This window comes from Haemaphysalis longicornis, unplaced genomic scaffold (genome assembly GCF_048455015.1).
Source record: "Haemaphysalis longicornis isolate Haplotype H1 unplaced genomic scaffold, Haemaphysalis longicornis Haplotype H1 scaffold_8, whole genome shotgun sequence".
NCBI lineage: Eukaryota > Metazoa > Arthropoda > Arachnida > Ixodida > Ixodidae > Haemaphysalis > Haemaphysalis longicornis.
This window is the reverse complement of record NW_027526445.1, coordinates 2,858,997-2,878,750: the sequence shown is the minus strand read 5'-3', so window position 1 is coordinate 2,878,750 and position 19,754 is coordinate 2,858,997. Positions and strand designations below refer to the sequence as shown.

Here is a 19,754-nt window from a genome sequence, read left to right as displayed (position 1 = left end):
GAAGCGTTGGGGTGGCAAGCAGTGTGAGTTTGGGGCCGAGCGCCAATCGTATGTTTGTCCCTGACAGGGATTGCTTCTTTTCATCTCTTCTTTTCTTCTTCTTCTTTCTTCTTCTTTTTTTCTTTCTTCTTTTCTTTTCTTTTCTCATCTTCTTTACTTTTCTTTCCTTTCTTCCTCGCAATGTGTGCAGTGACCTGTACGAAGTGAGGCAGGGCAACCTCCGGAAAGAGTGCCTCGAGCTCTGGAAGGTGAGTGCTCGATCGTTGCCCGCTTTTTTTTCTCCTGGTGTTTGTGTGTGTGTGTCAGTTACATTTCAGCTGTTGGAGAGGGGGGGTATTCTAACACTGTGTGAACTTCAATCGGGAAAAACTTGACGTGAAACTTAACTTTAACGCTGTACGCAAGCAGCTTTGCGCTGAAGCTGTTAGATGCACAGAGCCAACACCTGAGGAACAAGAGATGCTGCATTAGATATTCGATACATACTCAAGATAATGCAGGGAGAGTTTTTTTCTCTGCCCCTTCAAAGCCCCCGTGAAAGGTGGGCTTGCAGGCGTAGATGCTAATTTAATAAAGCAAAAGCTTTGAGTGATGCCGAGCAGCGGCTGCCCAACTGTCGGCGACCGAGGCCCGGCTGCTCGGTCGCTTGAGGTGCCCAAACAAGGGGGGCGGGTCATTGTAATGCATTTATGACAGGGCCCAAATACGCCGCCTGATGGCCAACTTTTCTTGAATTTATCCGCTCATGGTTCGAAATAAGCATTTTCCCAACGCCGGCAGCAGCAACAAGCAGTTTTGCTGCGTATTCCCCACTTTTCCCTAGGGGCCCCTCTTGTGCACGTCTAGGTACCTGCTGTCCCTATAGACTATGTACAATAACAATGCTCTTTAACCTAGCCTGTGGGCTTTTGAGAAAGCGGACTAGTCGGAATCTTATGCACAGACTTATTGAAGACCGTGAACAAGACTAGACTGTGAATAAGACTGCAAATAAGCACGTGTGTTCGAACAAGCGGGCCCTGGTCTCCAAGTGGTGTTATGGTTTCACGGGACTTGGGAAGGGACTTGGCAACATTGCCGTCGACATTGGCTGGCAATGACGGTGGCAATGCGCAAACTTTACCCCTGAATTCAGCTTCACCACATGGCGCGGTACAGTGTGAAGCATGTGTCGTTACCAGCAGGCGATGCAATCTTCCTGCTTACCGTTAAAAGCAAATAATAAAAATAGTTTCACTGGTCGATTGGACCCTCGTCATGTTATCTTATCACGAGCGCGCCTGCCACTTCAAAGGTCGGATACCAGGGTGCCTCAAAGACGATTAGATAACAGGCGCAGTCCTGGCACAAGCTACAGGGGGGGGTTCTGTTTCAGCTAGCAGCTATGTGCGCGTAATTAGCTCGGTAGGTGTGCCTTGCCTTACAGTGGTGCTTTTTTTTAATCTAGGCAGGGGGCGACTTCACCCCCCCGCCATTGGAAAAGCTGTTGGCTCAGTATTGATCGAATGTTTAGTAAGAATGAATGGAATTTTTGTTCTTTTGTGTGTGTTTGCAAGAAATAAAAAATGCAAATACCGTATTTATTCGAATATAGGTCGACCTTTTTTTTCCGAAAATGTGCTTAAAAATTGAGGGTCGACCTATAATCGTGACCGAAGAACCTCGACCTATAGTCGAGATCAAAAATGGCGAGCGCACCGAGCGATCCGTTTCTCCGTCGCGCCCGGCGCTCCTCAATTTGAGGCGGCAGCGCGGAGCATCTAGAACAAAGACAGGCAAGAAAATAAAGGAAAAAATAACAAAACAATCAGCGTAAGAAAACCACCCACAGTCACTGCCGGCTATCGCGCATTACCTGCGGCCGAACCGCACGAGCGAGCTTACGTACTGGGTAGAGAGCCAGATTGGCTTGGCTTGGTGACTTCGGAGCCGCGGTAGCGGCTAGCGCGAGGTGGGGGTAAAGGTGACTTTCGCCACCTAGCGTAGCCACCTCGTGAACGGAACGGCATTGCTTGCTTCGCTCGCTGTCTCTACTATCTCCCGTTTTCCGTTTCATGCGCTTTCTTTGTGTTTGCTTCGTTGTGATTTCCGCACACAACGTTTTTCTCGTGCGCATTTCGCGATGTCACATCGGACTTTAAACGCCGGGTGATCCTGTTTGCTGAGAACTTGAACAACTGCGCCGCTCAGCGAGAGTTAGTCGTTAATGAAAAGCTGATCAGGGGATGGCGGAAACAGCGGGACGAACTTTTTACTGCGTCGTGCGTTTCGTGGTGGGAGGCACGATGCTCTCGAGAAAAAACTCCGGCTGCACGTGGAAGAGGAGCGTGCGAAAGGACACCGAGTGTCCTGCGAAGATATTCAGACCAAAGCTCAACAGTTAGCGCTGCGAGGCGGGATTGGCCGTTCAGCCTTCAAAGCCAGTCGGGGGCGGGGGTGGGTAATGAACTGCGGCGCATGCGGCGCAAGTTCCGACGACGATGCAGTGTGTGGCTCCGACCAGTGAGGTGACCGCGTTGTAAATAAATGGGAGTTTTAAAAAGTTTCCTCAAGTTTTTTTCTTAAAAGTATGGGTCGACCTATAATCGAATATATTATTTTTTTTTTCGGCGACTTCAATTTTTAGGGGGTCGACCTATATTCGTGCTCGACCTATTTTCGAATAAATACGGTAACTTCTTTCACACTAGAAATCTGCTTCCAAACACACTTGCACTGCTCAAAAGCTTGCCTTTGGTGCTCCAAAGCTGCTCCAAAACTCCCTTTTTGTTGCTCCAAAGCTGCTCCAAAACTGCCTTTTTATTGTTCCAAAACTGCTCCAAAACTCATTTTTGTTGCTCCAAAGCTGCTCCAGAACTGCAATATTCCTGCTCCCTGAGCTGCTCTGAAAGGCTCAAGCCCACTTCTACCACCTGAAATGGGCATTGTTGTTCTGCAGTACAGGAAATCACTGCCGTTGTAATGAGTGGATAGAAAACACACTTGAGTTTATATGGCAGTTGTACCCAGGTCTTCAGTGTAGGAGCTGACTGTATTACCATCCAATCAAGCCACTGGAGCACATTGCCAGTGGTGAAAGAAAAGTTGTCCTTGTGCATGTGGTGCTCGCATTACAGTGAAACCCCGTGATACCAAAATCCCACGATTACGAAATTCCTGCGGCAACAAAATGTTTTTGGATCCCCGGCAAACGTCCATAGAAGCCCATGTATTTCACATCTCGTGGCAAGGAAATGTTTTGGACAACACTCCTGCATTAACGAAATTCACTGCAAGCCCGGTCAGCATTTTGTCTACCAATATGAGGCAAACAGTGCCCATAAGGTGCTGGAATGCATTTTTTTGGACTTGAAGTGCGTAAACTTCTGCCATAGCGCGCTTGCATGGCCACCGCCTTATTTGTTAACATAAAAAGCTGTGCATCTTGGAGGAAAGCAAAGCTTTAAGAAATGGCCTGGTAGTCAGTTTCCCATTTGGAAAAGTGTAGAGGAAGTCACATGGCTTTTTTCACCCTCTTTGGGGTCACGCTCATTGGATGTCCCAGCACATGGTCGGACTGGTCTCCCCTTTGGTCGTTTGGTCGTTTTTGCGCTGTACATTCTTTCAAAATGTATCAACACACCCAATATTCCGTTTTAGTGAAATGTCTTTCGCAGTGAGCTAGAACTAATTGGGCACCAGGTGTTTCACCTGTTGAGGGCTTACAAATGATTGCCGCAAACATGCACTGCCGTCTGCAATTGTGGTTTTTTTGCTCTTCTCTGGTTAATTGAGGGTAAGTGGCAGAAGGAAGGGGGTTTTGGGGCAATTAGGCCAACCCCATCGTCGCACTTCTCTTTTCGGAACATGATGAGTCGTTCTTGCTCAACCTCCTTTGTTCAACACTTCCGTGTCTATATAAGAAAGGCCAGCTACCTACAGACCAGATACCAGCTAGCCTTTCTAGATAAAGGAAGCCAGCTACCTACGGACATCGTCCCTGAGCCCTTGGTGTCCTAATCAAATGATGCGTACAGTTGATGTTTTCATTTAAAAATAGGGGTGTGTGAATGCAAATCGAATAGTGCCTCTGCGAATAATTTGATTCGCTAATTGGATATCTAATACAGTCGAGTCCACTTATAACACTACCATTTATAACAATACATATCAGATGTTATCGTAAATGATGAACAACTATGGCAAGTTCCATTTTTGTATGCATTCTGTGGCAAAATGAACCATTTGTCGCAATTAACCAGTGCCACGGTATCAGACATATCAATGAATCCAATACCAGTGTACACTAGCATGCGCTACGAGCTGCGATGTGCCTTGCATCCCTTCCAGCTCTCACAAAACTAGTTGACTGCACCACTTACGAGGAGAGGAACGAGAGCTGTCTTCTTTTGAAACCCCTCTCCCGGTGCCGTTGCTTTGGCATCGTCTCCACATTCACTCACGAGAGCTTACACGCTGCTCGCTCGCACGTTCAGTTGTGTCACGTAGACACCACTTTGAATTTGACTAGGTGCTTTTTTAAACTGCATTCGTTCTTCTGTGGAAGGGACGTCAGGGCCAATTTTTTGGAAACGTCCGAGTGCCTCATTGAAGGGGCAGTCGTTTTGCGGATGTGCGCTGCGGACAGTGGTGACAGTGACGGCTCTGACGACGCGGTTGTGCAGCCCACTTACGTAGTGACTCCGCAGGAGGCCCAACACATGATGCAGTCCCTCAGGGACTTTGTTTCCGCTAGTTTCACTAGATAAGGTATAAAAGTAGCGGCACTCAGGCACGCAAGTCAGCAACGACCTCCATTTTGGTGTTTATCAGTGTTGCAAGACCGCCTCTTCTACGGCCTCGCCGCTAACTTCTACCGCAACATTTGTTAACAACACTGCTGAAGATGCAGCAAAACGGCATCCTCGTACACACTTTTAAGCTGCTGAAGTGCTGCTACAGGCGTTATCTGTGATTCTCGTTCGGAACAACGTTAGTCGCACGCAGCCGCAGCATAGGGAGGGCAAGCTAAGTCTACCAGAGTTTACCGACTGAAAATGCACTAGCAACAAAATGGCAGCGCCCATTAACCGTCGCAGTGTAAACAAGTGTCACGTGATGCGAACTGAGCAGTGATCATGGCGGCGGTACAGAACAGTAGGAGAAAAGAGTGCCGATACTCTGTAATCTTATCTAGTGACACTAGTTTCTGCCAAGGACCTTTCAGTCAGCTAGCTGAAGCAGCTATTGATCTTGTAAAATACGTGCACTAGCTTCGCGTGTGACAAGCAAAGCTGACTGACTGTGGCTTCTTTTCTGCAGATAAGTAGCAGTACGACCTTGCTTTCATGCGATTGAAATGTTTTGAGCTCTGTTTTGTCTTTTTATTTCGCAACCCGCTCATAACAATAATCGGTTATATTGTCTTGGCACTTGGGTATTGTTATGAGGGGACTAGACTGTATTCGATTTTTCGTTTAGTCAAATGGATTTTCGGTATGTGTCCAGCTCTGCGAAAGCGAGAGGATATCAGCCCATGCAAAAGCACCACTGGTGCACCATCTGCTTGGCAAGTGTAATGAAATGGGCCGGATGACACGAAACGGAGGGAATGCTCTTGGTGCGGATGAGGAAATGGCATTATATTTACAGACTGGACAGCACAGAAGGTTTAAGCAATGACAAAAGGGAATTCACAAAGCGTTATGGAGAAACTCAGATAATAAAACAGCCCACGCGCCCGCTCCAGCGCCCGCAACTACAAAGTCCGCGCACCGTCCCCGCGTAAACGTCCCGAGGGCAGGAAACGCTCACAGTCGGTTGTATGGGACACGGGTGCCGACGTCGCCCTCGTAGCGGTGTTCGCGTCGTTGAGGTTGGCTGCCCAGGTTCCGTAGCCAGAAGACTTTCCGCCGGGTCCGCTGACGGCCTTGCTCCCACCTCGAGCCCGGTCACGCGCCGTTCGGAACGCCAGAGCCCGGTCGACGGTGGCCCGTGCTGGCGATGATGTCCCGGACCTTGGCGGCGACGCCCGGAACCGTAGCGGAGACTGGCGACGGCCTTGCCTCACTGTGGCACGTAGACCAGACGTCTTGCCCTGAGGTCGCACAGAGCCGTGCCCCGATCAGTCCGCCTTGTTCTCTGGCTGGGGTCTCGCTCCCTGCGCCCGTGCCTCGTTCACCTCTTCTTCTTCCAACTCATCAGCAGGCGCTTGGCCTTGAGCTTCGCCTTTTTTCTGCGTAGAATGTGGCGTCATTCCCCTTCGCGGGTATGTTCCATCACAGCAAGTTTCATACAAATCGCACTTTTGACGTGCACACCTTGCTTGCACAGGCTGTAAGTTTTATCCTGCTGCACGGAGTAATCTGCGATTGCGTCGATAAGATCTTTCTATCGTGCTGTCGCCATCGACTCTGGCCGCCATTTTGAATTCTGCGACTGGATATGTACGTTAGGGAAGCTTCTGGTAAAGCAGACGTCGCTGCTTTCGTTTCTTTGACAGTGCCTCTGTTACCGTTTTTTTTATGCAGTTGCTGTATGTCTGTCGCATTTTTGTTTTTGTTCCTTTAATATACCACAGGGGATAGTGCAGGCCATGCACGGCGACTGTAGTATGCTAGCTTCCGAAGTAGCGCTATACTCATATTTTTCGTGCCTGCAAAGTGCTTGCTTGAGAGTTACGAGGCTTTGTCTAGTCGTTGCCTATGATTGCAAGGCAGTAACTCCAGTGCAAGTCCTTTTTCTTTTCTTTTCTTTTCTTTTTTTTTTTTTTTTTTAATTTCTAAATATGTTTTGCACCCGTTAATATTCCTGAAGTACCGCCTCATAGTAGATCGGCAACTGGACCGCTGCGAATGAGAGTTTAAAAGTGCGTTCTTTGGGTTGAAAAAGAACGTCATAGCTGTATGCGACGTAGCTTGTTTTAGCACAAGAAACCCTTGAAAAATTGATGCCTGTAAAAAAAAAAATGATATTCGATATTAGATTCGATATTCAGCTTATTTTCCAAATTCGATGCGATAGTTGATTCGAAGGTTACTATATTCGGTATTCGCACACCCATACTCATGAATCTTCTATTTTGCACGCAATTGCTGAAGTCTGCTTTGTAGGTCATGGGTGAACCTCTGCCTGAGCGAGTTGTCACTCCTGACTGTGTCAGTTGGAGGGGAGGGGAAGGGGGGGCCCAAGTACTACTTGAACTTATAGGAGGGTTTCGTCCAGCGTAGCTGTCATTTTTAACCGTTTCGCTGCCACTAGCGTACCGGTACGTTTTCCAATTTCCCCTCCGTAGTGTCAGTGACGTACCGGTACGTTCTCCATTGTGCATTCGAAAATTCGCACCATGGCGCCAAGCTGGTGTGCCTGATCTGTTTGCATCCTCTGTTGAATCTTTCTAGTAGCTCGTATTTTCACTCACAAGCTCTCTACATCAGTATATTGAAGAGTACGAAGCGACTGCGCCCACCCTTCATTGCTGCGAGGCATTGGTCGCCCCGCGCGCTGTACTCTGTCGGGACGAGCGACCATGTGGCATGTGTGCGATTTCGGGTGCAAGGGTTTTTGTGCCATCCGCAACAGGTTTCGAGGTTGCTTTTTTTGTTATTCTGTTCCCGCATCTACTACGGTGCGCCAGGTTAGCCCAGTGCGTTGTTGCCTCTTCAATAGACCGATGACTCAATCCCGGATTTCGCTTGCTCGTTACGCCCTCACTTGCCACTGTCAGCAGCAAACGAGGTTGTTGTATCAAGGTTGCATCCTTTTTTTATCCGTATCTGCCATCATGATTTCCCAACGCGCCATTTCTGTGCGTTGTGCGGGCTCCTCAAAGTGCTCTCTCCATGCGTGCGGTTGATTTTGGAGGCTGACCGTGCAGGGTCCTTGGCTGCGGACAGGAGCGATGGCTCCTCCGATTCCGATCTGAATACCAGCTGAGCTCAAGTTCGAATTATGAGAGTTAGTCATCTGAAAATGGAATGCGAGTTCCGCAACGTCGGATTCTGATGTTGAAACGGTGGGGTCGTCGTTCTGGAAGCGTGCATGGCAAACTGGAAATATCTGAAAGAAAGGTGACCTCTCACCCAAGCTCTTTTATTTCGACACGTTACGTTCTGGACGCTATCACAGTTAAATAAATCACTATGCTCCTTCCCTGATATTTCGGAAACGAAGCCGACACTGGGGGTGCGTCACGGCCAGAAACACTCGACAGTGAAAGGGTTAAAGCGGAAGCTTGCTCAGCAGGATCGATGGCGTCCTGTCAAAAAACTGCCTTTCCCCACAGACGGGTCGATGAACCGAAAAGCTCAAAGATCTGTTGACACAGAGCGCGTGCGTGAAACTGGGCTTCCATTGTGTCAAGACGCTTACTCGAAAATTGCAGAAAATGAATAGTTCTAGGAAAGGCGATACACACATCAACCGTTAAGAGGGAGTACAAAGTATACCTTTTATCTCGTAAACCACGTATCGGCACACGTTTAGATCATTTGTGGATGCGTTTACTTAGTGTGCCGAAAATTGCCGCCTGGGTTTGCTTTTCATTTGCGATTTCGATCTTTGAAGTTTGGACTATTGACTGGATTCAGTGTCAGCGAAGGTTGGGCACACTGTATAGTTTTCGCACTTCTCCCAACTTTCTTTAAGATGGGATAACAAAGTTTTTTTTCACCGCCGAGTGGTATGCACAGTTCTCACCGTGGTTTGATTTAAACTGGCGATGGCGGCACCCTGTCCTCTCTTTCTGTGCAGGTTCCGGACCAGGCCCGGTCAGAGCCGAAGCGGCTGTCTCCAGAGATGAAGCTCAAGGAGCTGACCAAGGTGCGGAGCTGTCTTGGCATCTCTCTCTCTCTCTCTCTCTCTCTCTCTCTCTCTCTCTCTCTCTCTCTCTCTCTCTCTCTCTCTCTCTCTCTCTCTGTGTGTGTGTGTGTGTGTGTGTGCGCGCGCGTGCTCGGAGTGAATGGCACTGCAGGTGCCGATTGACTGCCGTGTGTACGTGAGACGGTTGCAGTGCTAGCTGATGGAGCGGACCCTGTTTATGGTCAGGGTGTCTACCAACCCGGAAAACAGGGAAAAACCGGGAATTCTCAGGGATTTTGAATAGTCTGGAAAAAACTCGGGAATTTATGCTTCGGTCAGGAAAAATTAGCTGTAATTTACGAAAGAAGCGAAATTCACGGTAATGCTAGCGCAAGTCAGCAGTGGAGTCAAAAGTGGACAGCCGTCTGGAGCCGTCACTGATGGGGCCGTCTGAAGTCGCTGGTTCCAGTGAGAACTGGCCTTATACAGCTTGCAAGTCAGCCCCCACCCCTTTCCCGACCCCTTGTACGATCCCCTTGTGTTCTGCCGTGTTTCCCAGACTCCTGACAGGTGGACTCGCTTGCCGCGATAGCTGGTTGTGGCAGTGTAAGGGAGCCTACAGGGGCAGGGGAAGTAGTAGCTTTCAATCCTATGCTGGAACACCTGGCACCACGTATAGTGGTTTCTAGTTAGTAGTTAGTTGACGCACGTTGCGAATCTTTGAGATGGGAATCTGGCGTAATAATAAAAACACATTTCACTTAATTTTCAACTCTAAAGGTTATCAGTATAGTGTTAAAAATACGCCTTAAGTATCGAATATAGACATTGGACCCAGCTTTAGGAGTTTCTTCTAACTGCAAGCCGGCACTATATTCCACTGCATAGAAACACTGAGCATGTTTCGGCTCCGCAGCTTTCACTGTGCGCCAAAAGAACTTTATTTTAAATATGTTCTAGGCTGTATTCGCCGCTGATATTTTGCAGATGATGTATGTGTGTTCACACCAATGTATCTCCGAAGTTATCTCGCCTTCAAAATTTTGTGTCAGTACCCCTTTAAGCTACTCTACAAATCACACTCGAATGCTTGTTTATTTGGGCCATTTAATTGCCCTGACAAGCTCACTCACCCTTTTTTTTTTGTTCGTATCTAAACGTAGGTGCAAATGCATCAGTGGGGCTTTCTGATTTAGTCTTGGATTTACCGCGGATAGTCCGCAGGTAGTCTGAGAATTCCCCAAAGCCATAGGGATACACGGGAAAATTGAATGCCGGACTGCTTCTCGGGGAGTCCGCGGTGAGTCCGGGGCTGTAAATCGAAGAGCCCCAGCGTTTTGAACACTTGCAGACACACTGAGTACAGGAAAGTCTGATGCTTTTGTGGAACAATCATTTCCTGGTAAGTGCACTTTTAGTTTCCGTGTGCTGCTGTAGCATACAAAGAGGAAAGGAGAAAGGAGGTTTCTTTGAGCAATCTCGCCCCGACCTGACTGACATGCTGTGACAGGTTATGCCCCACGTTCACTTCCCAAGAAAACCTCCTCCTGAGCTTCCTCCTCACCCCCTCTCCTCTGGTGCAGCACGACTACTCGTACTTCGACAAGCGGCCGGACGAGCTGAAGCCGCAGTTCCTGCAGGAGCTGAAGAGCGTGCACGACTACCGCTGCGTCGTGTGCGGCGAGTGGAAGCTCAACGTGCAGGACAACAAGTTCTTCTTCCTCAGCTCGGGGGTGGGTGCTCTCCCCCTCCTCCACCTCCTCCTCCTCCTCCTCCTCCTCCTCCTTCGCTTGTCAAGCCGTGAGCCCGTGAACTGTCGCTCCTTCCTTGGTGTTAACTTGGAGGCGCTGCGACTTGGGGTTTCATTGATCACCTCGAAAGAAAAATCAGGTGATCGTAAATTAAAGGCCACAAAGTGGGGAAGGTGATTGGGGCAACACAAAGGCTTGGGAGACCTTCAAACAAGCGCTGGATTAGAGAAAAATTCCGTGCCATTCCACTCTGTGAAGGTGGATCAGCAGCAGAGCTGTTTGTCGGTTGCTGGTTCCCCCTCAGGCTCCCGCTATAACCATGCCGTTGCGCTGGGGTAACGTCCAGTGGGACGGTAGTCATGCCAACATCTTTCGTTTTCCGCCTCGCAGCATATGGCCATCGCGCTTACGCTTGGTGATCGCGGCCCGGTTGTCGTCGATGCCGTCCTTCCACCCCATTTGTGCCCATTGCCACCTGTTCTTATAAATGGGCTTCACTCCGCAACATACCGTGCAGGAAAGCCAGCTTACAAAGACCAAACTTACGCACATGTCCTCAAGGTTGTCTTCACTTCTAAACACAAATGCATTTCGAGCCGCTGTGGTGGCTCAGTGACTGTGGCATTGTCTTGCTGAGTCTAAGTATGCAGGTGCGATTTCCGGCTGCGGTGGCCACTTTTCTGGTGGAGAGGAAAAGCGAAAACGCCCGTGTGTTGGAGATTTCGGCGAACGTTAAAGATCTCCTGCCGGTTGTTATTAATTAATCCTGAGCCCTCCGCTACGGCGCGCCTCATCGCCTGAGTAGCGTCGTCGGCACGTTAAACCTCATAATGAATCATATCACTGTTGGTGGGAAAGGTGCAGAGAAGGAGCTGGAAAGACATCCGAACTGAAAAGTCAGACTAGCGCATTAAATACCACAAAGGTCTGTTTTTTTAATGATGAAGCGATTGTACAGTTACGTTAAGACTAAGGTCGCTATGCAACGCCACCCCGGTACAGAGGTGAAGCCGCTAAGCATGATCATCATCATCGGCCAGTAAGCTGAGGGCTAACGTGAAAGAGTGGCTCAAAGAGGCAAAGGCTTTCGGGGAGCATGACGCGGTGGTTGAGGGCTTCAGTCTAGAACAGTTTTACCGCTGCCTGCAGGAAAACATGAGGCACTGGATGCAGGACTGGCCTGATGTAAATACTGTGATCGGGCAGCTCAGCAGGCCAACGGGTTTGTCGCATGCCATGGTGCGCAAGCCCGGGCCTCAAGATGTCCAAAAAGAGTACAGGCAGAGGCCTGACAAGTGCCAGCCGAAAGGCGGAGCTTCCCAAGAAGACGGTGGTGCTAACAACTTTGTTGGCTCGGATTGAGAAACTGGTTGTGAAAATGAGAAGGGCGCAGACGCAGAGGCACAGCGCCCAAAGAAAGTTTTCAAAACGCATAAACAGTGCGCGAGTTAAAACTGTGGTGAGACGGGGCATTTCGCTGTGAGGTGCAAAAACGGCAAGCTCGTCCTTCACGTAGTAGAGCAGAGTGAGGACAGCAGACAGCTTTTGGAGCCCTTGGGTACACTATCTCGTGGTCAACGGCAAACTGTGCTGATTTCTTCGCCACTTTGCGGCGACAGTAGATATGATCCACCCTTCATACGTCGGGCCAAACCAACTGATGGGACGGCACATTTCGGTGAAACAGGCCATAACAGCGCGAAACGTGTGCCTGCCAATTGTTAGAGTTAGCATCGGAGTTTCGTTATGTGAATTGGTCATCCAGGGGACAGAAATTTCGAAATGACTCGCATCACAATTTTCGTACCTCTTCACGAATACAGTTAAACGTGGATATAACAAAGTTGACAAAAATTCGCACTTTTTCGTACAAATTCGTTACATTTGTTACATTTTCGTTTCCAGGTATTCGTTACATTTAGGTTTCAATTTAAGGGTCGCGTGAATGAAGCAGAAACGAAATCAAAATGCTAGACATCAGTGATGGCGAACGAACTCTTTTGATTTATTTCACAGTGAAGAACCGCGCGATGTAGGCCTGTTGCTTTCCCACAAACTCAATCGCTACACGGCACTCCGAAGAAGCAAGGTCCCTTACCCCCGTATTCACAAACGTAGCTCAAACTAAGTATCAGTGATTCCTTTTGACAATTTGTGGGGCCTTAACCCGTTTCAAGGACCAAACCTATGCTGAAAGGGGGGTTTTTCGGGAACTTGATGCTCTTTTCCGCTCTGATAATTGTTGAGGGGGTGCTAGCTGGGATGCTGCACGGGGCGGCGGCGTCCTTCTTGCTCGCTGGGGGACTCGGCATTTAAAATTGCGAACTTGTCTCGACAAGACAAAACTTTTCGTTTTCTGGCGGCGGAACTTATCACCAACGGGCAGCAGTGGAGACTCGCGACTACACGCCGACAGGCACGCCTAGCAACTAACTGACACTGGAAACGCACCGTAGTTTGACGTGCGGGCGAAACACATGCGTTTGGAAGGGGCTGACAATGGGGAATGGAAAAACTTTGTTAAATCCAGGAATTCGTTAATTAGAGGTTTGTTACATCCAGGTTTAGCTGTATGTCCGATTGCGCGAAGAAAGCATTGTTTTCGAAGATTCACAAAAACGGCGGTTCACAAGCGTGCAGCGGAATTGGCCACCGCCGGCTTGCCGAGTGTGGACGCAGAGACCGCGGATGGTGTCACGACCTCGGAGAGGAACGGGGTGACAGAGAGATGGCAAAGACGCATTAGCTGAGGATTCCGAGAGGGGGAAGCATGAATCCACTGAGCACAATAATGTGTCGGCGTTGAACTCAGTGTTCACATTCTCGGGAGACTTTGGAAAGGCCTGTCCACCCGAGTGCGCACAGTTTGTGAGATAATGATGCTTCGCAGGAAGGCCTAAACTATTGCTTCACTGAGACCACGAAGCATGAGCCCGTTGAAACAAAAAGTGTTTCTCCAGATGCGAGTGTAGATTTGAGCGTAGAGCTCGGTAAGCCATCCATGGCCGCTGACGCGGCTCGTCTCTTGAAGGGAGACTTGCCTTGTCGTGGGGTCAAGGAACGCCAGCTCCTTTGCCTGACCCGCGCGGTTCCAGAGCTCGCAGGAAAAGCCCTAAGCAGGGCATTCCTGCTTTCGACATAACCTTGGTTGGAGAGAAGGGTCTCCAGAGGGGAAGGAGGGTGCTGACCAGCCACTGGAGGGCCGGCGCTTCGTGTGCCCAGATCGTTGATGGGGAAGCGTGTGCTGCGCATGCACGAGGGCTATTCTGCCGCGGCAGGTTCCTTGTGTCGGCGGCACCGGGCAGTTAGCCCTAAATGGCACCGCGTGGCCGTCATGGGGAGCAGCATGGGGGCAGTTAGCCCCAATATTATTTTGCCAAGTAGTTTTGTGGGTGGAACTTTGCATCTGTGCATGTGTGTGATTACGCTCTTGGTTGATTGATTGTGGAGTTAGTTCAGCGCGCCGAAGTTACACCTAGGTTGTCAGGTGCACCGTAGTGGAGGGCTCCGGGTCAGTTGTGCCCTCTTGGGGATCTTTAACTTGTAGTAAAACCTCGACGGACGGGCGTTTCGGCTGTCCGCCTCCGGTTAGAAAAGCACCCACCGCTGCCGGGAATTGAGCCCCCATCCTTGGGTTTAGCAGCGCAACGCCTTAGCCACCAAGCCGCCACAGTGGGTACGTGCGGTTATGCTCGTCCCCCGCCGTTATATCCCATGGTCTTACCTACTGTATGAAAGCAAAAAAAAATTTATTCCTGTATGCCTATTGTGTGCTATCTCTGTTGTGGTGCGACTTACCACAAATGCGTCATTCCTCTGTGTCACTGACTGGCTCCGCACCGCTTGTACAGCGGCGGCAGATCTACCAGTGGACCGGCATATCGACGGACCAGTGGAAGAAAGTCTCGGAGAACCTGGAACTGCCGGCGGACACACTCTTCTACGGCGAGATGGTCCAGGAGTTTGAAGGAGAGGTCAGTGACAACGGCACTGCGGCCGTGGTGGGGACTGTTTCTTAGCACTAGAGGTGCGCAAACGTCGGAAGTTTAAACTGCGAATTCAATATGGTTACCAAAAACGGACTGAGAAGCCTTTTTTTTCTCAATGCCTGTTTTGTTGGTAAATGGTAAATGTGCCAAAAGATACGCAGACAGCAATGAAGGGGCCCTGAAGACAAAATACAGGTTCGCTTCCCTAAAAAGAGTGCTGCGTCCCAATAACAGTGTTGATTTTATTGCACCTTTTGAACAAGTAATGGAGCTACTATTTCAGAAAGACGGATGAAGCAGTGCCAACTCCCCAGCCATTTTCCAGCAATTGCCTTCTGACGTCAGAAAACTTTGTTTGTTGGATTGGCAGCCCGCTGCCAGGAAACATCATGACTGTCGGAGTCTAGTGGGGCCTCTTGCTCCGTTTGGTCGCATCACTTTACTGCTAAAGGGCAGTTAGCTCTCTGGTAACCACACCTTTAGTGCTGGCCCATGTGACGTTACTCCTACCCGTGCGACGTCACCGTGGCGCAAAATTTGAAAGTTAAAAAATGTCTTTCATGGCTGTAGCGGAGCTGAGTCAGTTAACAAAGGCTCTTTCTTTTATGGAAAACAAAATTTACTGTCGGTTTTATTGAGATACATCAAGATGCTAAAAAACTGAACAACAACAACAAACAGATGAGGCAAGAAAACAACAACAGAATGGGACGGCAGAAGTTGATGCCATGGTTATCGGAGGTCAGTGCTTTCGGGCCTTGACAAGCCAGCACTAACCAAACGAAACTGCCCCATGCATGCAAATTCCGTGTCATATGTGATCTCTGCGACATTGCTGCAGATGTGGAGTTGGAAGCAGTCTTGTTCAGTGCAGGGCCTTGCATGAAGCGCACGCTGTTTGCCTGTCAACCAGAGTGTTGTGTATATTGGGATTTTCTGCACTGAACAATTACGAGAAATGGTTTCCAAGAGAAATCGCATTGCGAGAAAGCACTGATCTTATTGTCTCGGGGTGGCCTCTATTGTACTGACGTGGCCTCTCTCTCGCTTCTTCCTCTGCAGGGCCGGCAGCAGAAGCGGTTCAACACCATCCACATCATCGATGCCCTCGTGCTGGGCAAGGTGCCAGTCCGGGACATGCACTACGAGCAGAGGCAAGTCTCCACACCCATCACTGAGCTCGTTGAGATTGCGGCTCTCGTGCTCTTGTTGTGGGCCGGCCAACACGCGCAAGCTAAGGGGGCACATGGGTCTTTGGGACCGAAAGATTGGCCAAAAAGGCATCCTTTTTAAGTGTCAGTTTTCTCTTGATTTGCAGTTTTTCCTCTGAAAATTTCTTACGTGGAACGGTACCAGTTACTTATAAAAGCCATCGAGGCCCAATTTCAACAGAGAAATGATTTTCCCATAATTCCCCACTTTTTCGCCACGAGTGGTATCACAGTGATACGAAATTCTCCAGAGGTACATCCCAGCCTGTAGTGCAGTGAGGAAGATAATTTCTTTTGAACTGTGAAGCTGAATGTGTAAACTGTGCGATATGGGAAGAAGATTTCGCATTATTGTGTTTCAGTAATTGTTTAATTAGCGGTATTTTTAATTGGTTAGCAGGAGTAGCTCAAACCTAGAATTTAGAATTGATGTAAACAAATATGTGATTGCAAAAGAAAAAAAACGGCTTCCCATATTTTATTGCCAACAACTGCTGGTATCTATTCATTTCTTGCTGGTAATCTTTTGTTGAATAGTTTGTTTTTCTGATTGTTCTCAAGAACAATCAAGGAAAATTTTTAATTAACTTGTAAACTAGTTAGCTGACATTTGAAATCGGCTAAAAAAACTGAACAAGCCCATGAAGTTTCATCAAAATTGGTTGGAAAGCAAAAAATATGTTTCTAAGACCAGTGTGCTTCCTTAAGGGGGTAAAGGGTGGGACCACTCAGCATGCCCCATTGCTGGAGGTGCAGGTTAGTCTAGTCTCGTCTTTGGGCTTTTTATGTGCACTGCTATCGCACCATGAAGGCATACTGCTTCGCTTTGAAGGAGAGGTCTCCTGATTAGCTAAACTGTGCATTTAGTGCTGTCACTTGTAAAGCGGCACGTTTCGCCTTTGATTTTTCAATTTGGCAGAATCTGGGTGCGTTGGCAGGTTCAAATTAATGACAGTCGCGTATGTTCTGCTTTGGAGAACTCATTTCGGTCACTACCTATAAATTCTGGAAAAAAAAAAAAAAAATGCACTGCACAGGGTTCTAACTCTTGTTTTATCCAGACGTCTTGTTTGTGATGCATGATCTGTGCATGGGAAGCTTTTTCGCGCAGCTTCGGTGCTTTGCGGGGAAGCCGCAACAGTATGCCTGCTTTGCGTGGCAACTAAAGGTATTGTGTTGTAATTTTTTATATCCAAACGATCTCGGCACTTTTCACTCCGAAAGTGCGGCTGTGAGTTGAGTAGCTCGAATTTGTTGGTGGAGTATCTGATGCGTCCAGTGTTCTCACGGCTGTGTTCATTTTCTAGCCTTTTTTCAAGTAAGTATTTGCTCTCTCCCCTATGATTACGCGACTGGCTCTGAATGCGTGCGAGGCCCTCTAGGAGACGTGGTGTGAACGAAAAAGTAAAGTAGGGCTTGCAGTAACGTGAAGGCAGTCGTCGCCTTTAGGTTCCCCTAATTGGGCAGTTGCTCATTCATGTCCATGGGTTACGTCACAGGTATTGATGCATTTGTTAAAGCTAAGGCCGTCATACGGGATCATGTGCTTGTTGGTTGATAGCTGCTTGCAAGAATCCCGGCTCAATTCTTCCCGCGCTTGTCCCTTTCCTGCAATCGATACGTACTCTTCGTTTTTGGAAGCTTTTGAAGGCCTTGTGAAGATGCACCTGCCTGATTCGGAGTGAAGTTAATGACGGTTTAATAAACTGCTGTTTAGTAGGGGTGCGCAAATGGTGATGTTTGGAACAATGGCTTCGTTCGAGTAGTTGTGATTTGAGGCAAACATCTAGCGGTTTCCAAGGTTAAAACTGAAAATCGACATTCTTCAATCATGCTTCAGGAACTGTCGCATCGTCACAAGCATGCAAGGGCATTTCTGCTTGACCATTTTTGCCCACTGACAAGGACTGGCTAGTAGACACCATGCACTCCAATAACCATTCGCGGCTTCTCTGTGTCCCCCTGGCCAGGATGCAGTGGGTGCAGAAGTTTGTCAAAGCCCTCTCGAAGCCGAGCCGATCCGACCTGACGCCCCTGCGAGCCAAGGAGGTGTTCAAACTACAGGACATCGACTCCCTCTTCAGCAGGTGCGAGGGAGTGTGGTCTCTGCTATGTTTTTTTGCTGTTTCTACTGCTCTGCCTTGCAATGAGCGCAGTGGCATTGCTACACTGCCCTACCTGGGTGTTTTGTATGCAGGATGCAGAGTTGTTCATCGCCGCATGTACGAAAACCTGCGCCTTTGTCTCATTGATGTTTCTCGCCCAACGCCATTGCCCGTAAAAAGTGGCAGCTATTTATATCGTGCTGTGTTTATCCACCACTAAACAGTAACCAATTGGCAGCTCCCACCTATCGTAGAGTTTTATACTAATATATACTACAGGTATGTCTGGCTCCACTGTCTAGAGAAGCTACGCTTCAGTGAGTGTTCTGTCATGTACCAGGCAGGCACATTCCACTTGTCCTTGGCATGGCTCACGAACAGGCTGGAAAGTTGGCTCTGGCTGCAAAAACGCAACGATACTACTGGAAAAGATTACGCAAAATTGTTTTGTTTTTATAAAGTTGAAGCACCAAAAAGATTTAATTGTGAGGAGTAATTTAAGTTAACAACAAAAATGGTACTCAGTACCTATAGGGCGGAAATTTGGAAGGTCACTAAGAGGGTTCAAATTAAATTGAGGACGACTCGGCAAGCAATGGAACGGATGATGATAGGTGTAACGTAGAGGGGCAAGAAGAGAGCGCGGAGTGGGTCAGGGAACAAACGTGTGTGGAGGACATATTAGTAGAAATTAGGAAGAAGAAATGGGCATGTAGAGCGAAGGCAAGATAACCGTTGGTCATTAAGGGCAACAGAGTAGATCCCCAGAGAAGGCAAGCGTGGCAGGGGCGGCAGAAAGTTAGATGGGCCGCTGAGATCAAGAAGTTTGCGGAAATAAATTCGTCGCAGTTGGCACAGGACCGGGGTAATTGGAGAATAATGGGAGCGGCGCCTGCCCTACAGTGGGCGTCGATAGGCTGATGATGATGATGATGAAAACATGGTACCCTTTTATGTTGAACTTGGCTTCGAAACAAAAAAGAAGCCATGTGGCTAACCGAGCCAAGTGGGCGAGAAACGTCTCTAGCTGCAATGGCAGCACCCACGATGGCCCATGACTGCAGCGCCAGACTTCCCTCTGGTATATATTAGTATGAAACTCTGCGCTATGTATTGCTGACATTGAACATCTTAATTTAGGGGTGCAGGCTGAAAGAGCATCGTTTTCACTTTGGGAAGCATAGAAAAGCTGCCAACATAACTTGTAGAAAGTGTGCGAGCTCCCTACGGGGGGACAGGTCGTGCAGTTTTTTGTTGTCCACACTAGTGTGTACGAGCGTAGTCGAAGCAAGGTGGAAAAGCTTTTCTAAGTGCATGGAGACTCTACACTGGGCTTTCTTGCCGCCAAAAGCCAATACTCGAAATGACCTTCGTTGTGGCACACTCATTGACGGAAACTACAGAGTAGACCATTAGTAAAAAACTCCCACCTCCCCTCGCGGGAACCCCTGTGTAGATGCGACGCATAGGGGGTTCACGTTGCAGCGTTGGACAGCGGAGGAACGGTGTTGGAACGATGGAGCGGAGCAGTGCAGGCACCGCGTTTTATAGCGCGCATAACGGTGAGGGGACGCGCCGGCGCCAGTGCGTCTGCCGCGGCTATGACGCAACACAATCCAACACAATCCACTTTAATCCAAATCCAATCCAAATCCAATCTAAGCCAATCTATTCGAATCCAATCCAATGCCCCTCGCGAGAGAGTGTTCGCTATTGGAGAGGAGAGGGGGTGAGCGGCGGAGAGCGCAGCTGGCGCGGCGAGGAGAATGGGGGAGGGGCGGATGCCGACAACGACGACGACGACGCTGGATGCAGGGACAAGGCGGGTAAATGAGATACGATCGCATCTAAGAAGTGATCACAGGGTGGGACCGTATATATTGGGGGTTTTTGTGACCGCAGCTTTACCTCCTGTAACCC

The 19,754-nt window shown here is 48.8% G+C and overlaps 2 protein-coding genes across 4 annotated transcripts in view; one reads left to right on the top strand and one right to left on the bottom strand.

Annotated features, from left to right (window-relative positions):
* Positions 1-19,754, top strand: part of LOC144150011 (cap-specific mRNA (nucleoside-2'-O-)-methyltransferase 1-like) — a 103,371-nt gene that overhangs the window by 70,568 nt on the left and 13,049 nt on the right. For all 3 annotated transcript variants that reach the window (XM_077681786.1, XM_077681785.1, XM_077681784.1), the window contains 6 exons: positions 191-248; positions 8,731-8,799; positions 10,362-10,511; positions 14,381-14,503; positions 15,581-15,672; positions 17,700-17,816. In XM_077681786.1, the coding sequence (XP_077537912.1) occupies positions 191-248; positions 8,731-8,799; positions 10,362-10,511; positions 14,381-14,503; positions 15,581-15,672; positions 17,700-17,816 (609 nt within the window). The remainder of the gene's footprint in view (positions 1-190; positions 249-8,730; positions 8,800-10,361; positions 10,512-14,380; positions 14,504-15,580; positions 15,673-17,699; positions 17,817-19,754) is intronic.
* LOC144150010 (cap-specific mRNA (nucleoside-2'-O-)-methyltransferase 1-like) overlaps positions 1-19,754 on the bottom strand; it is a 267,529-nt gene that overhangs the window by 236,277 nt on the left and 11,498 nt on the right. The gene's annotated exons all lie outside the window — the stretch shown is intronic.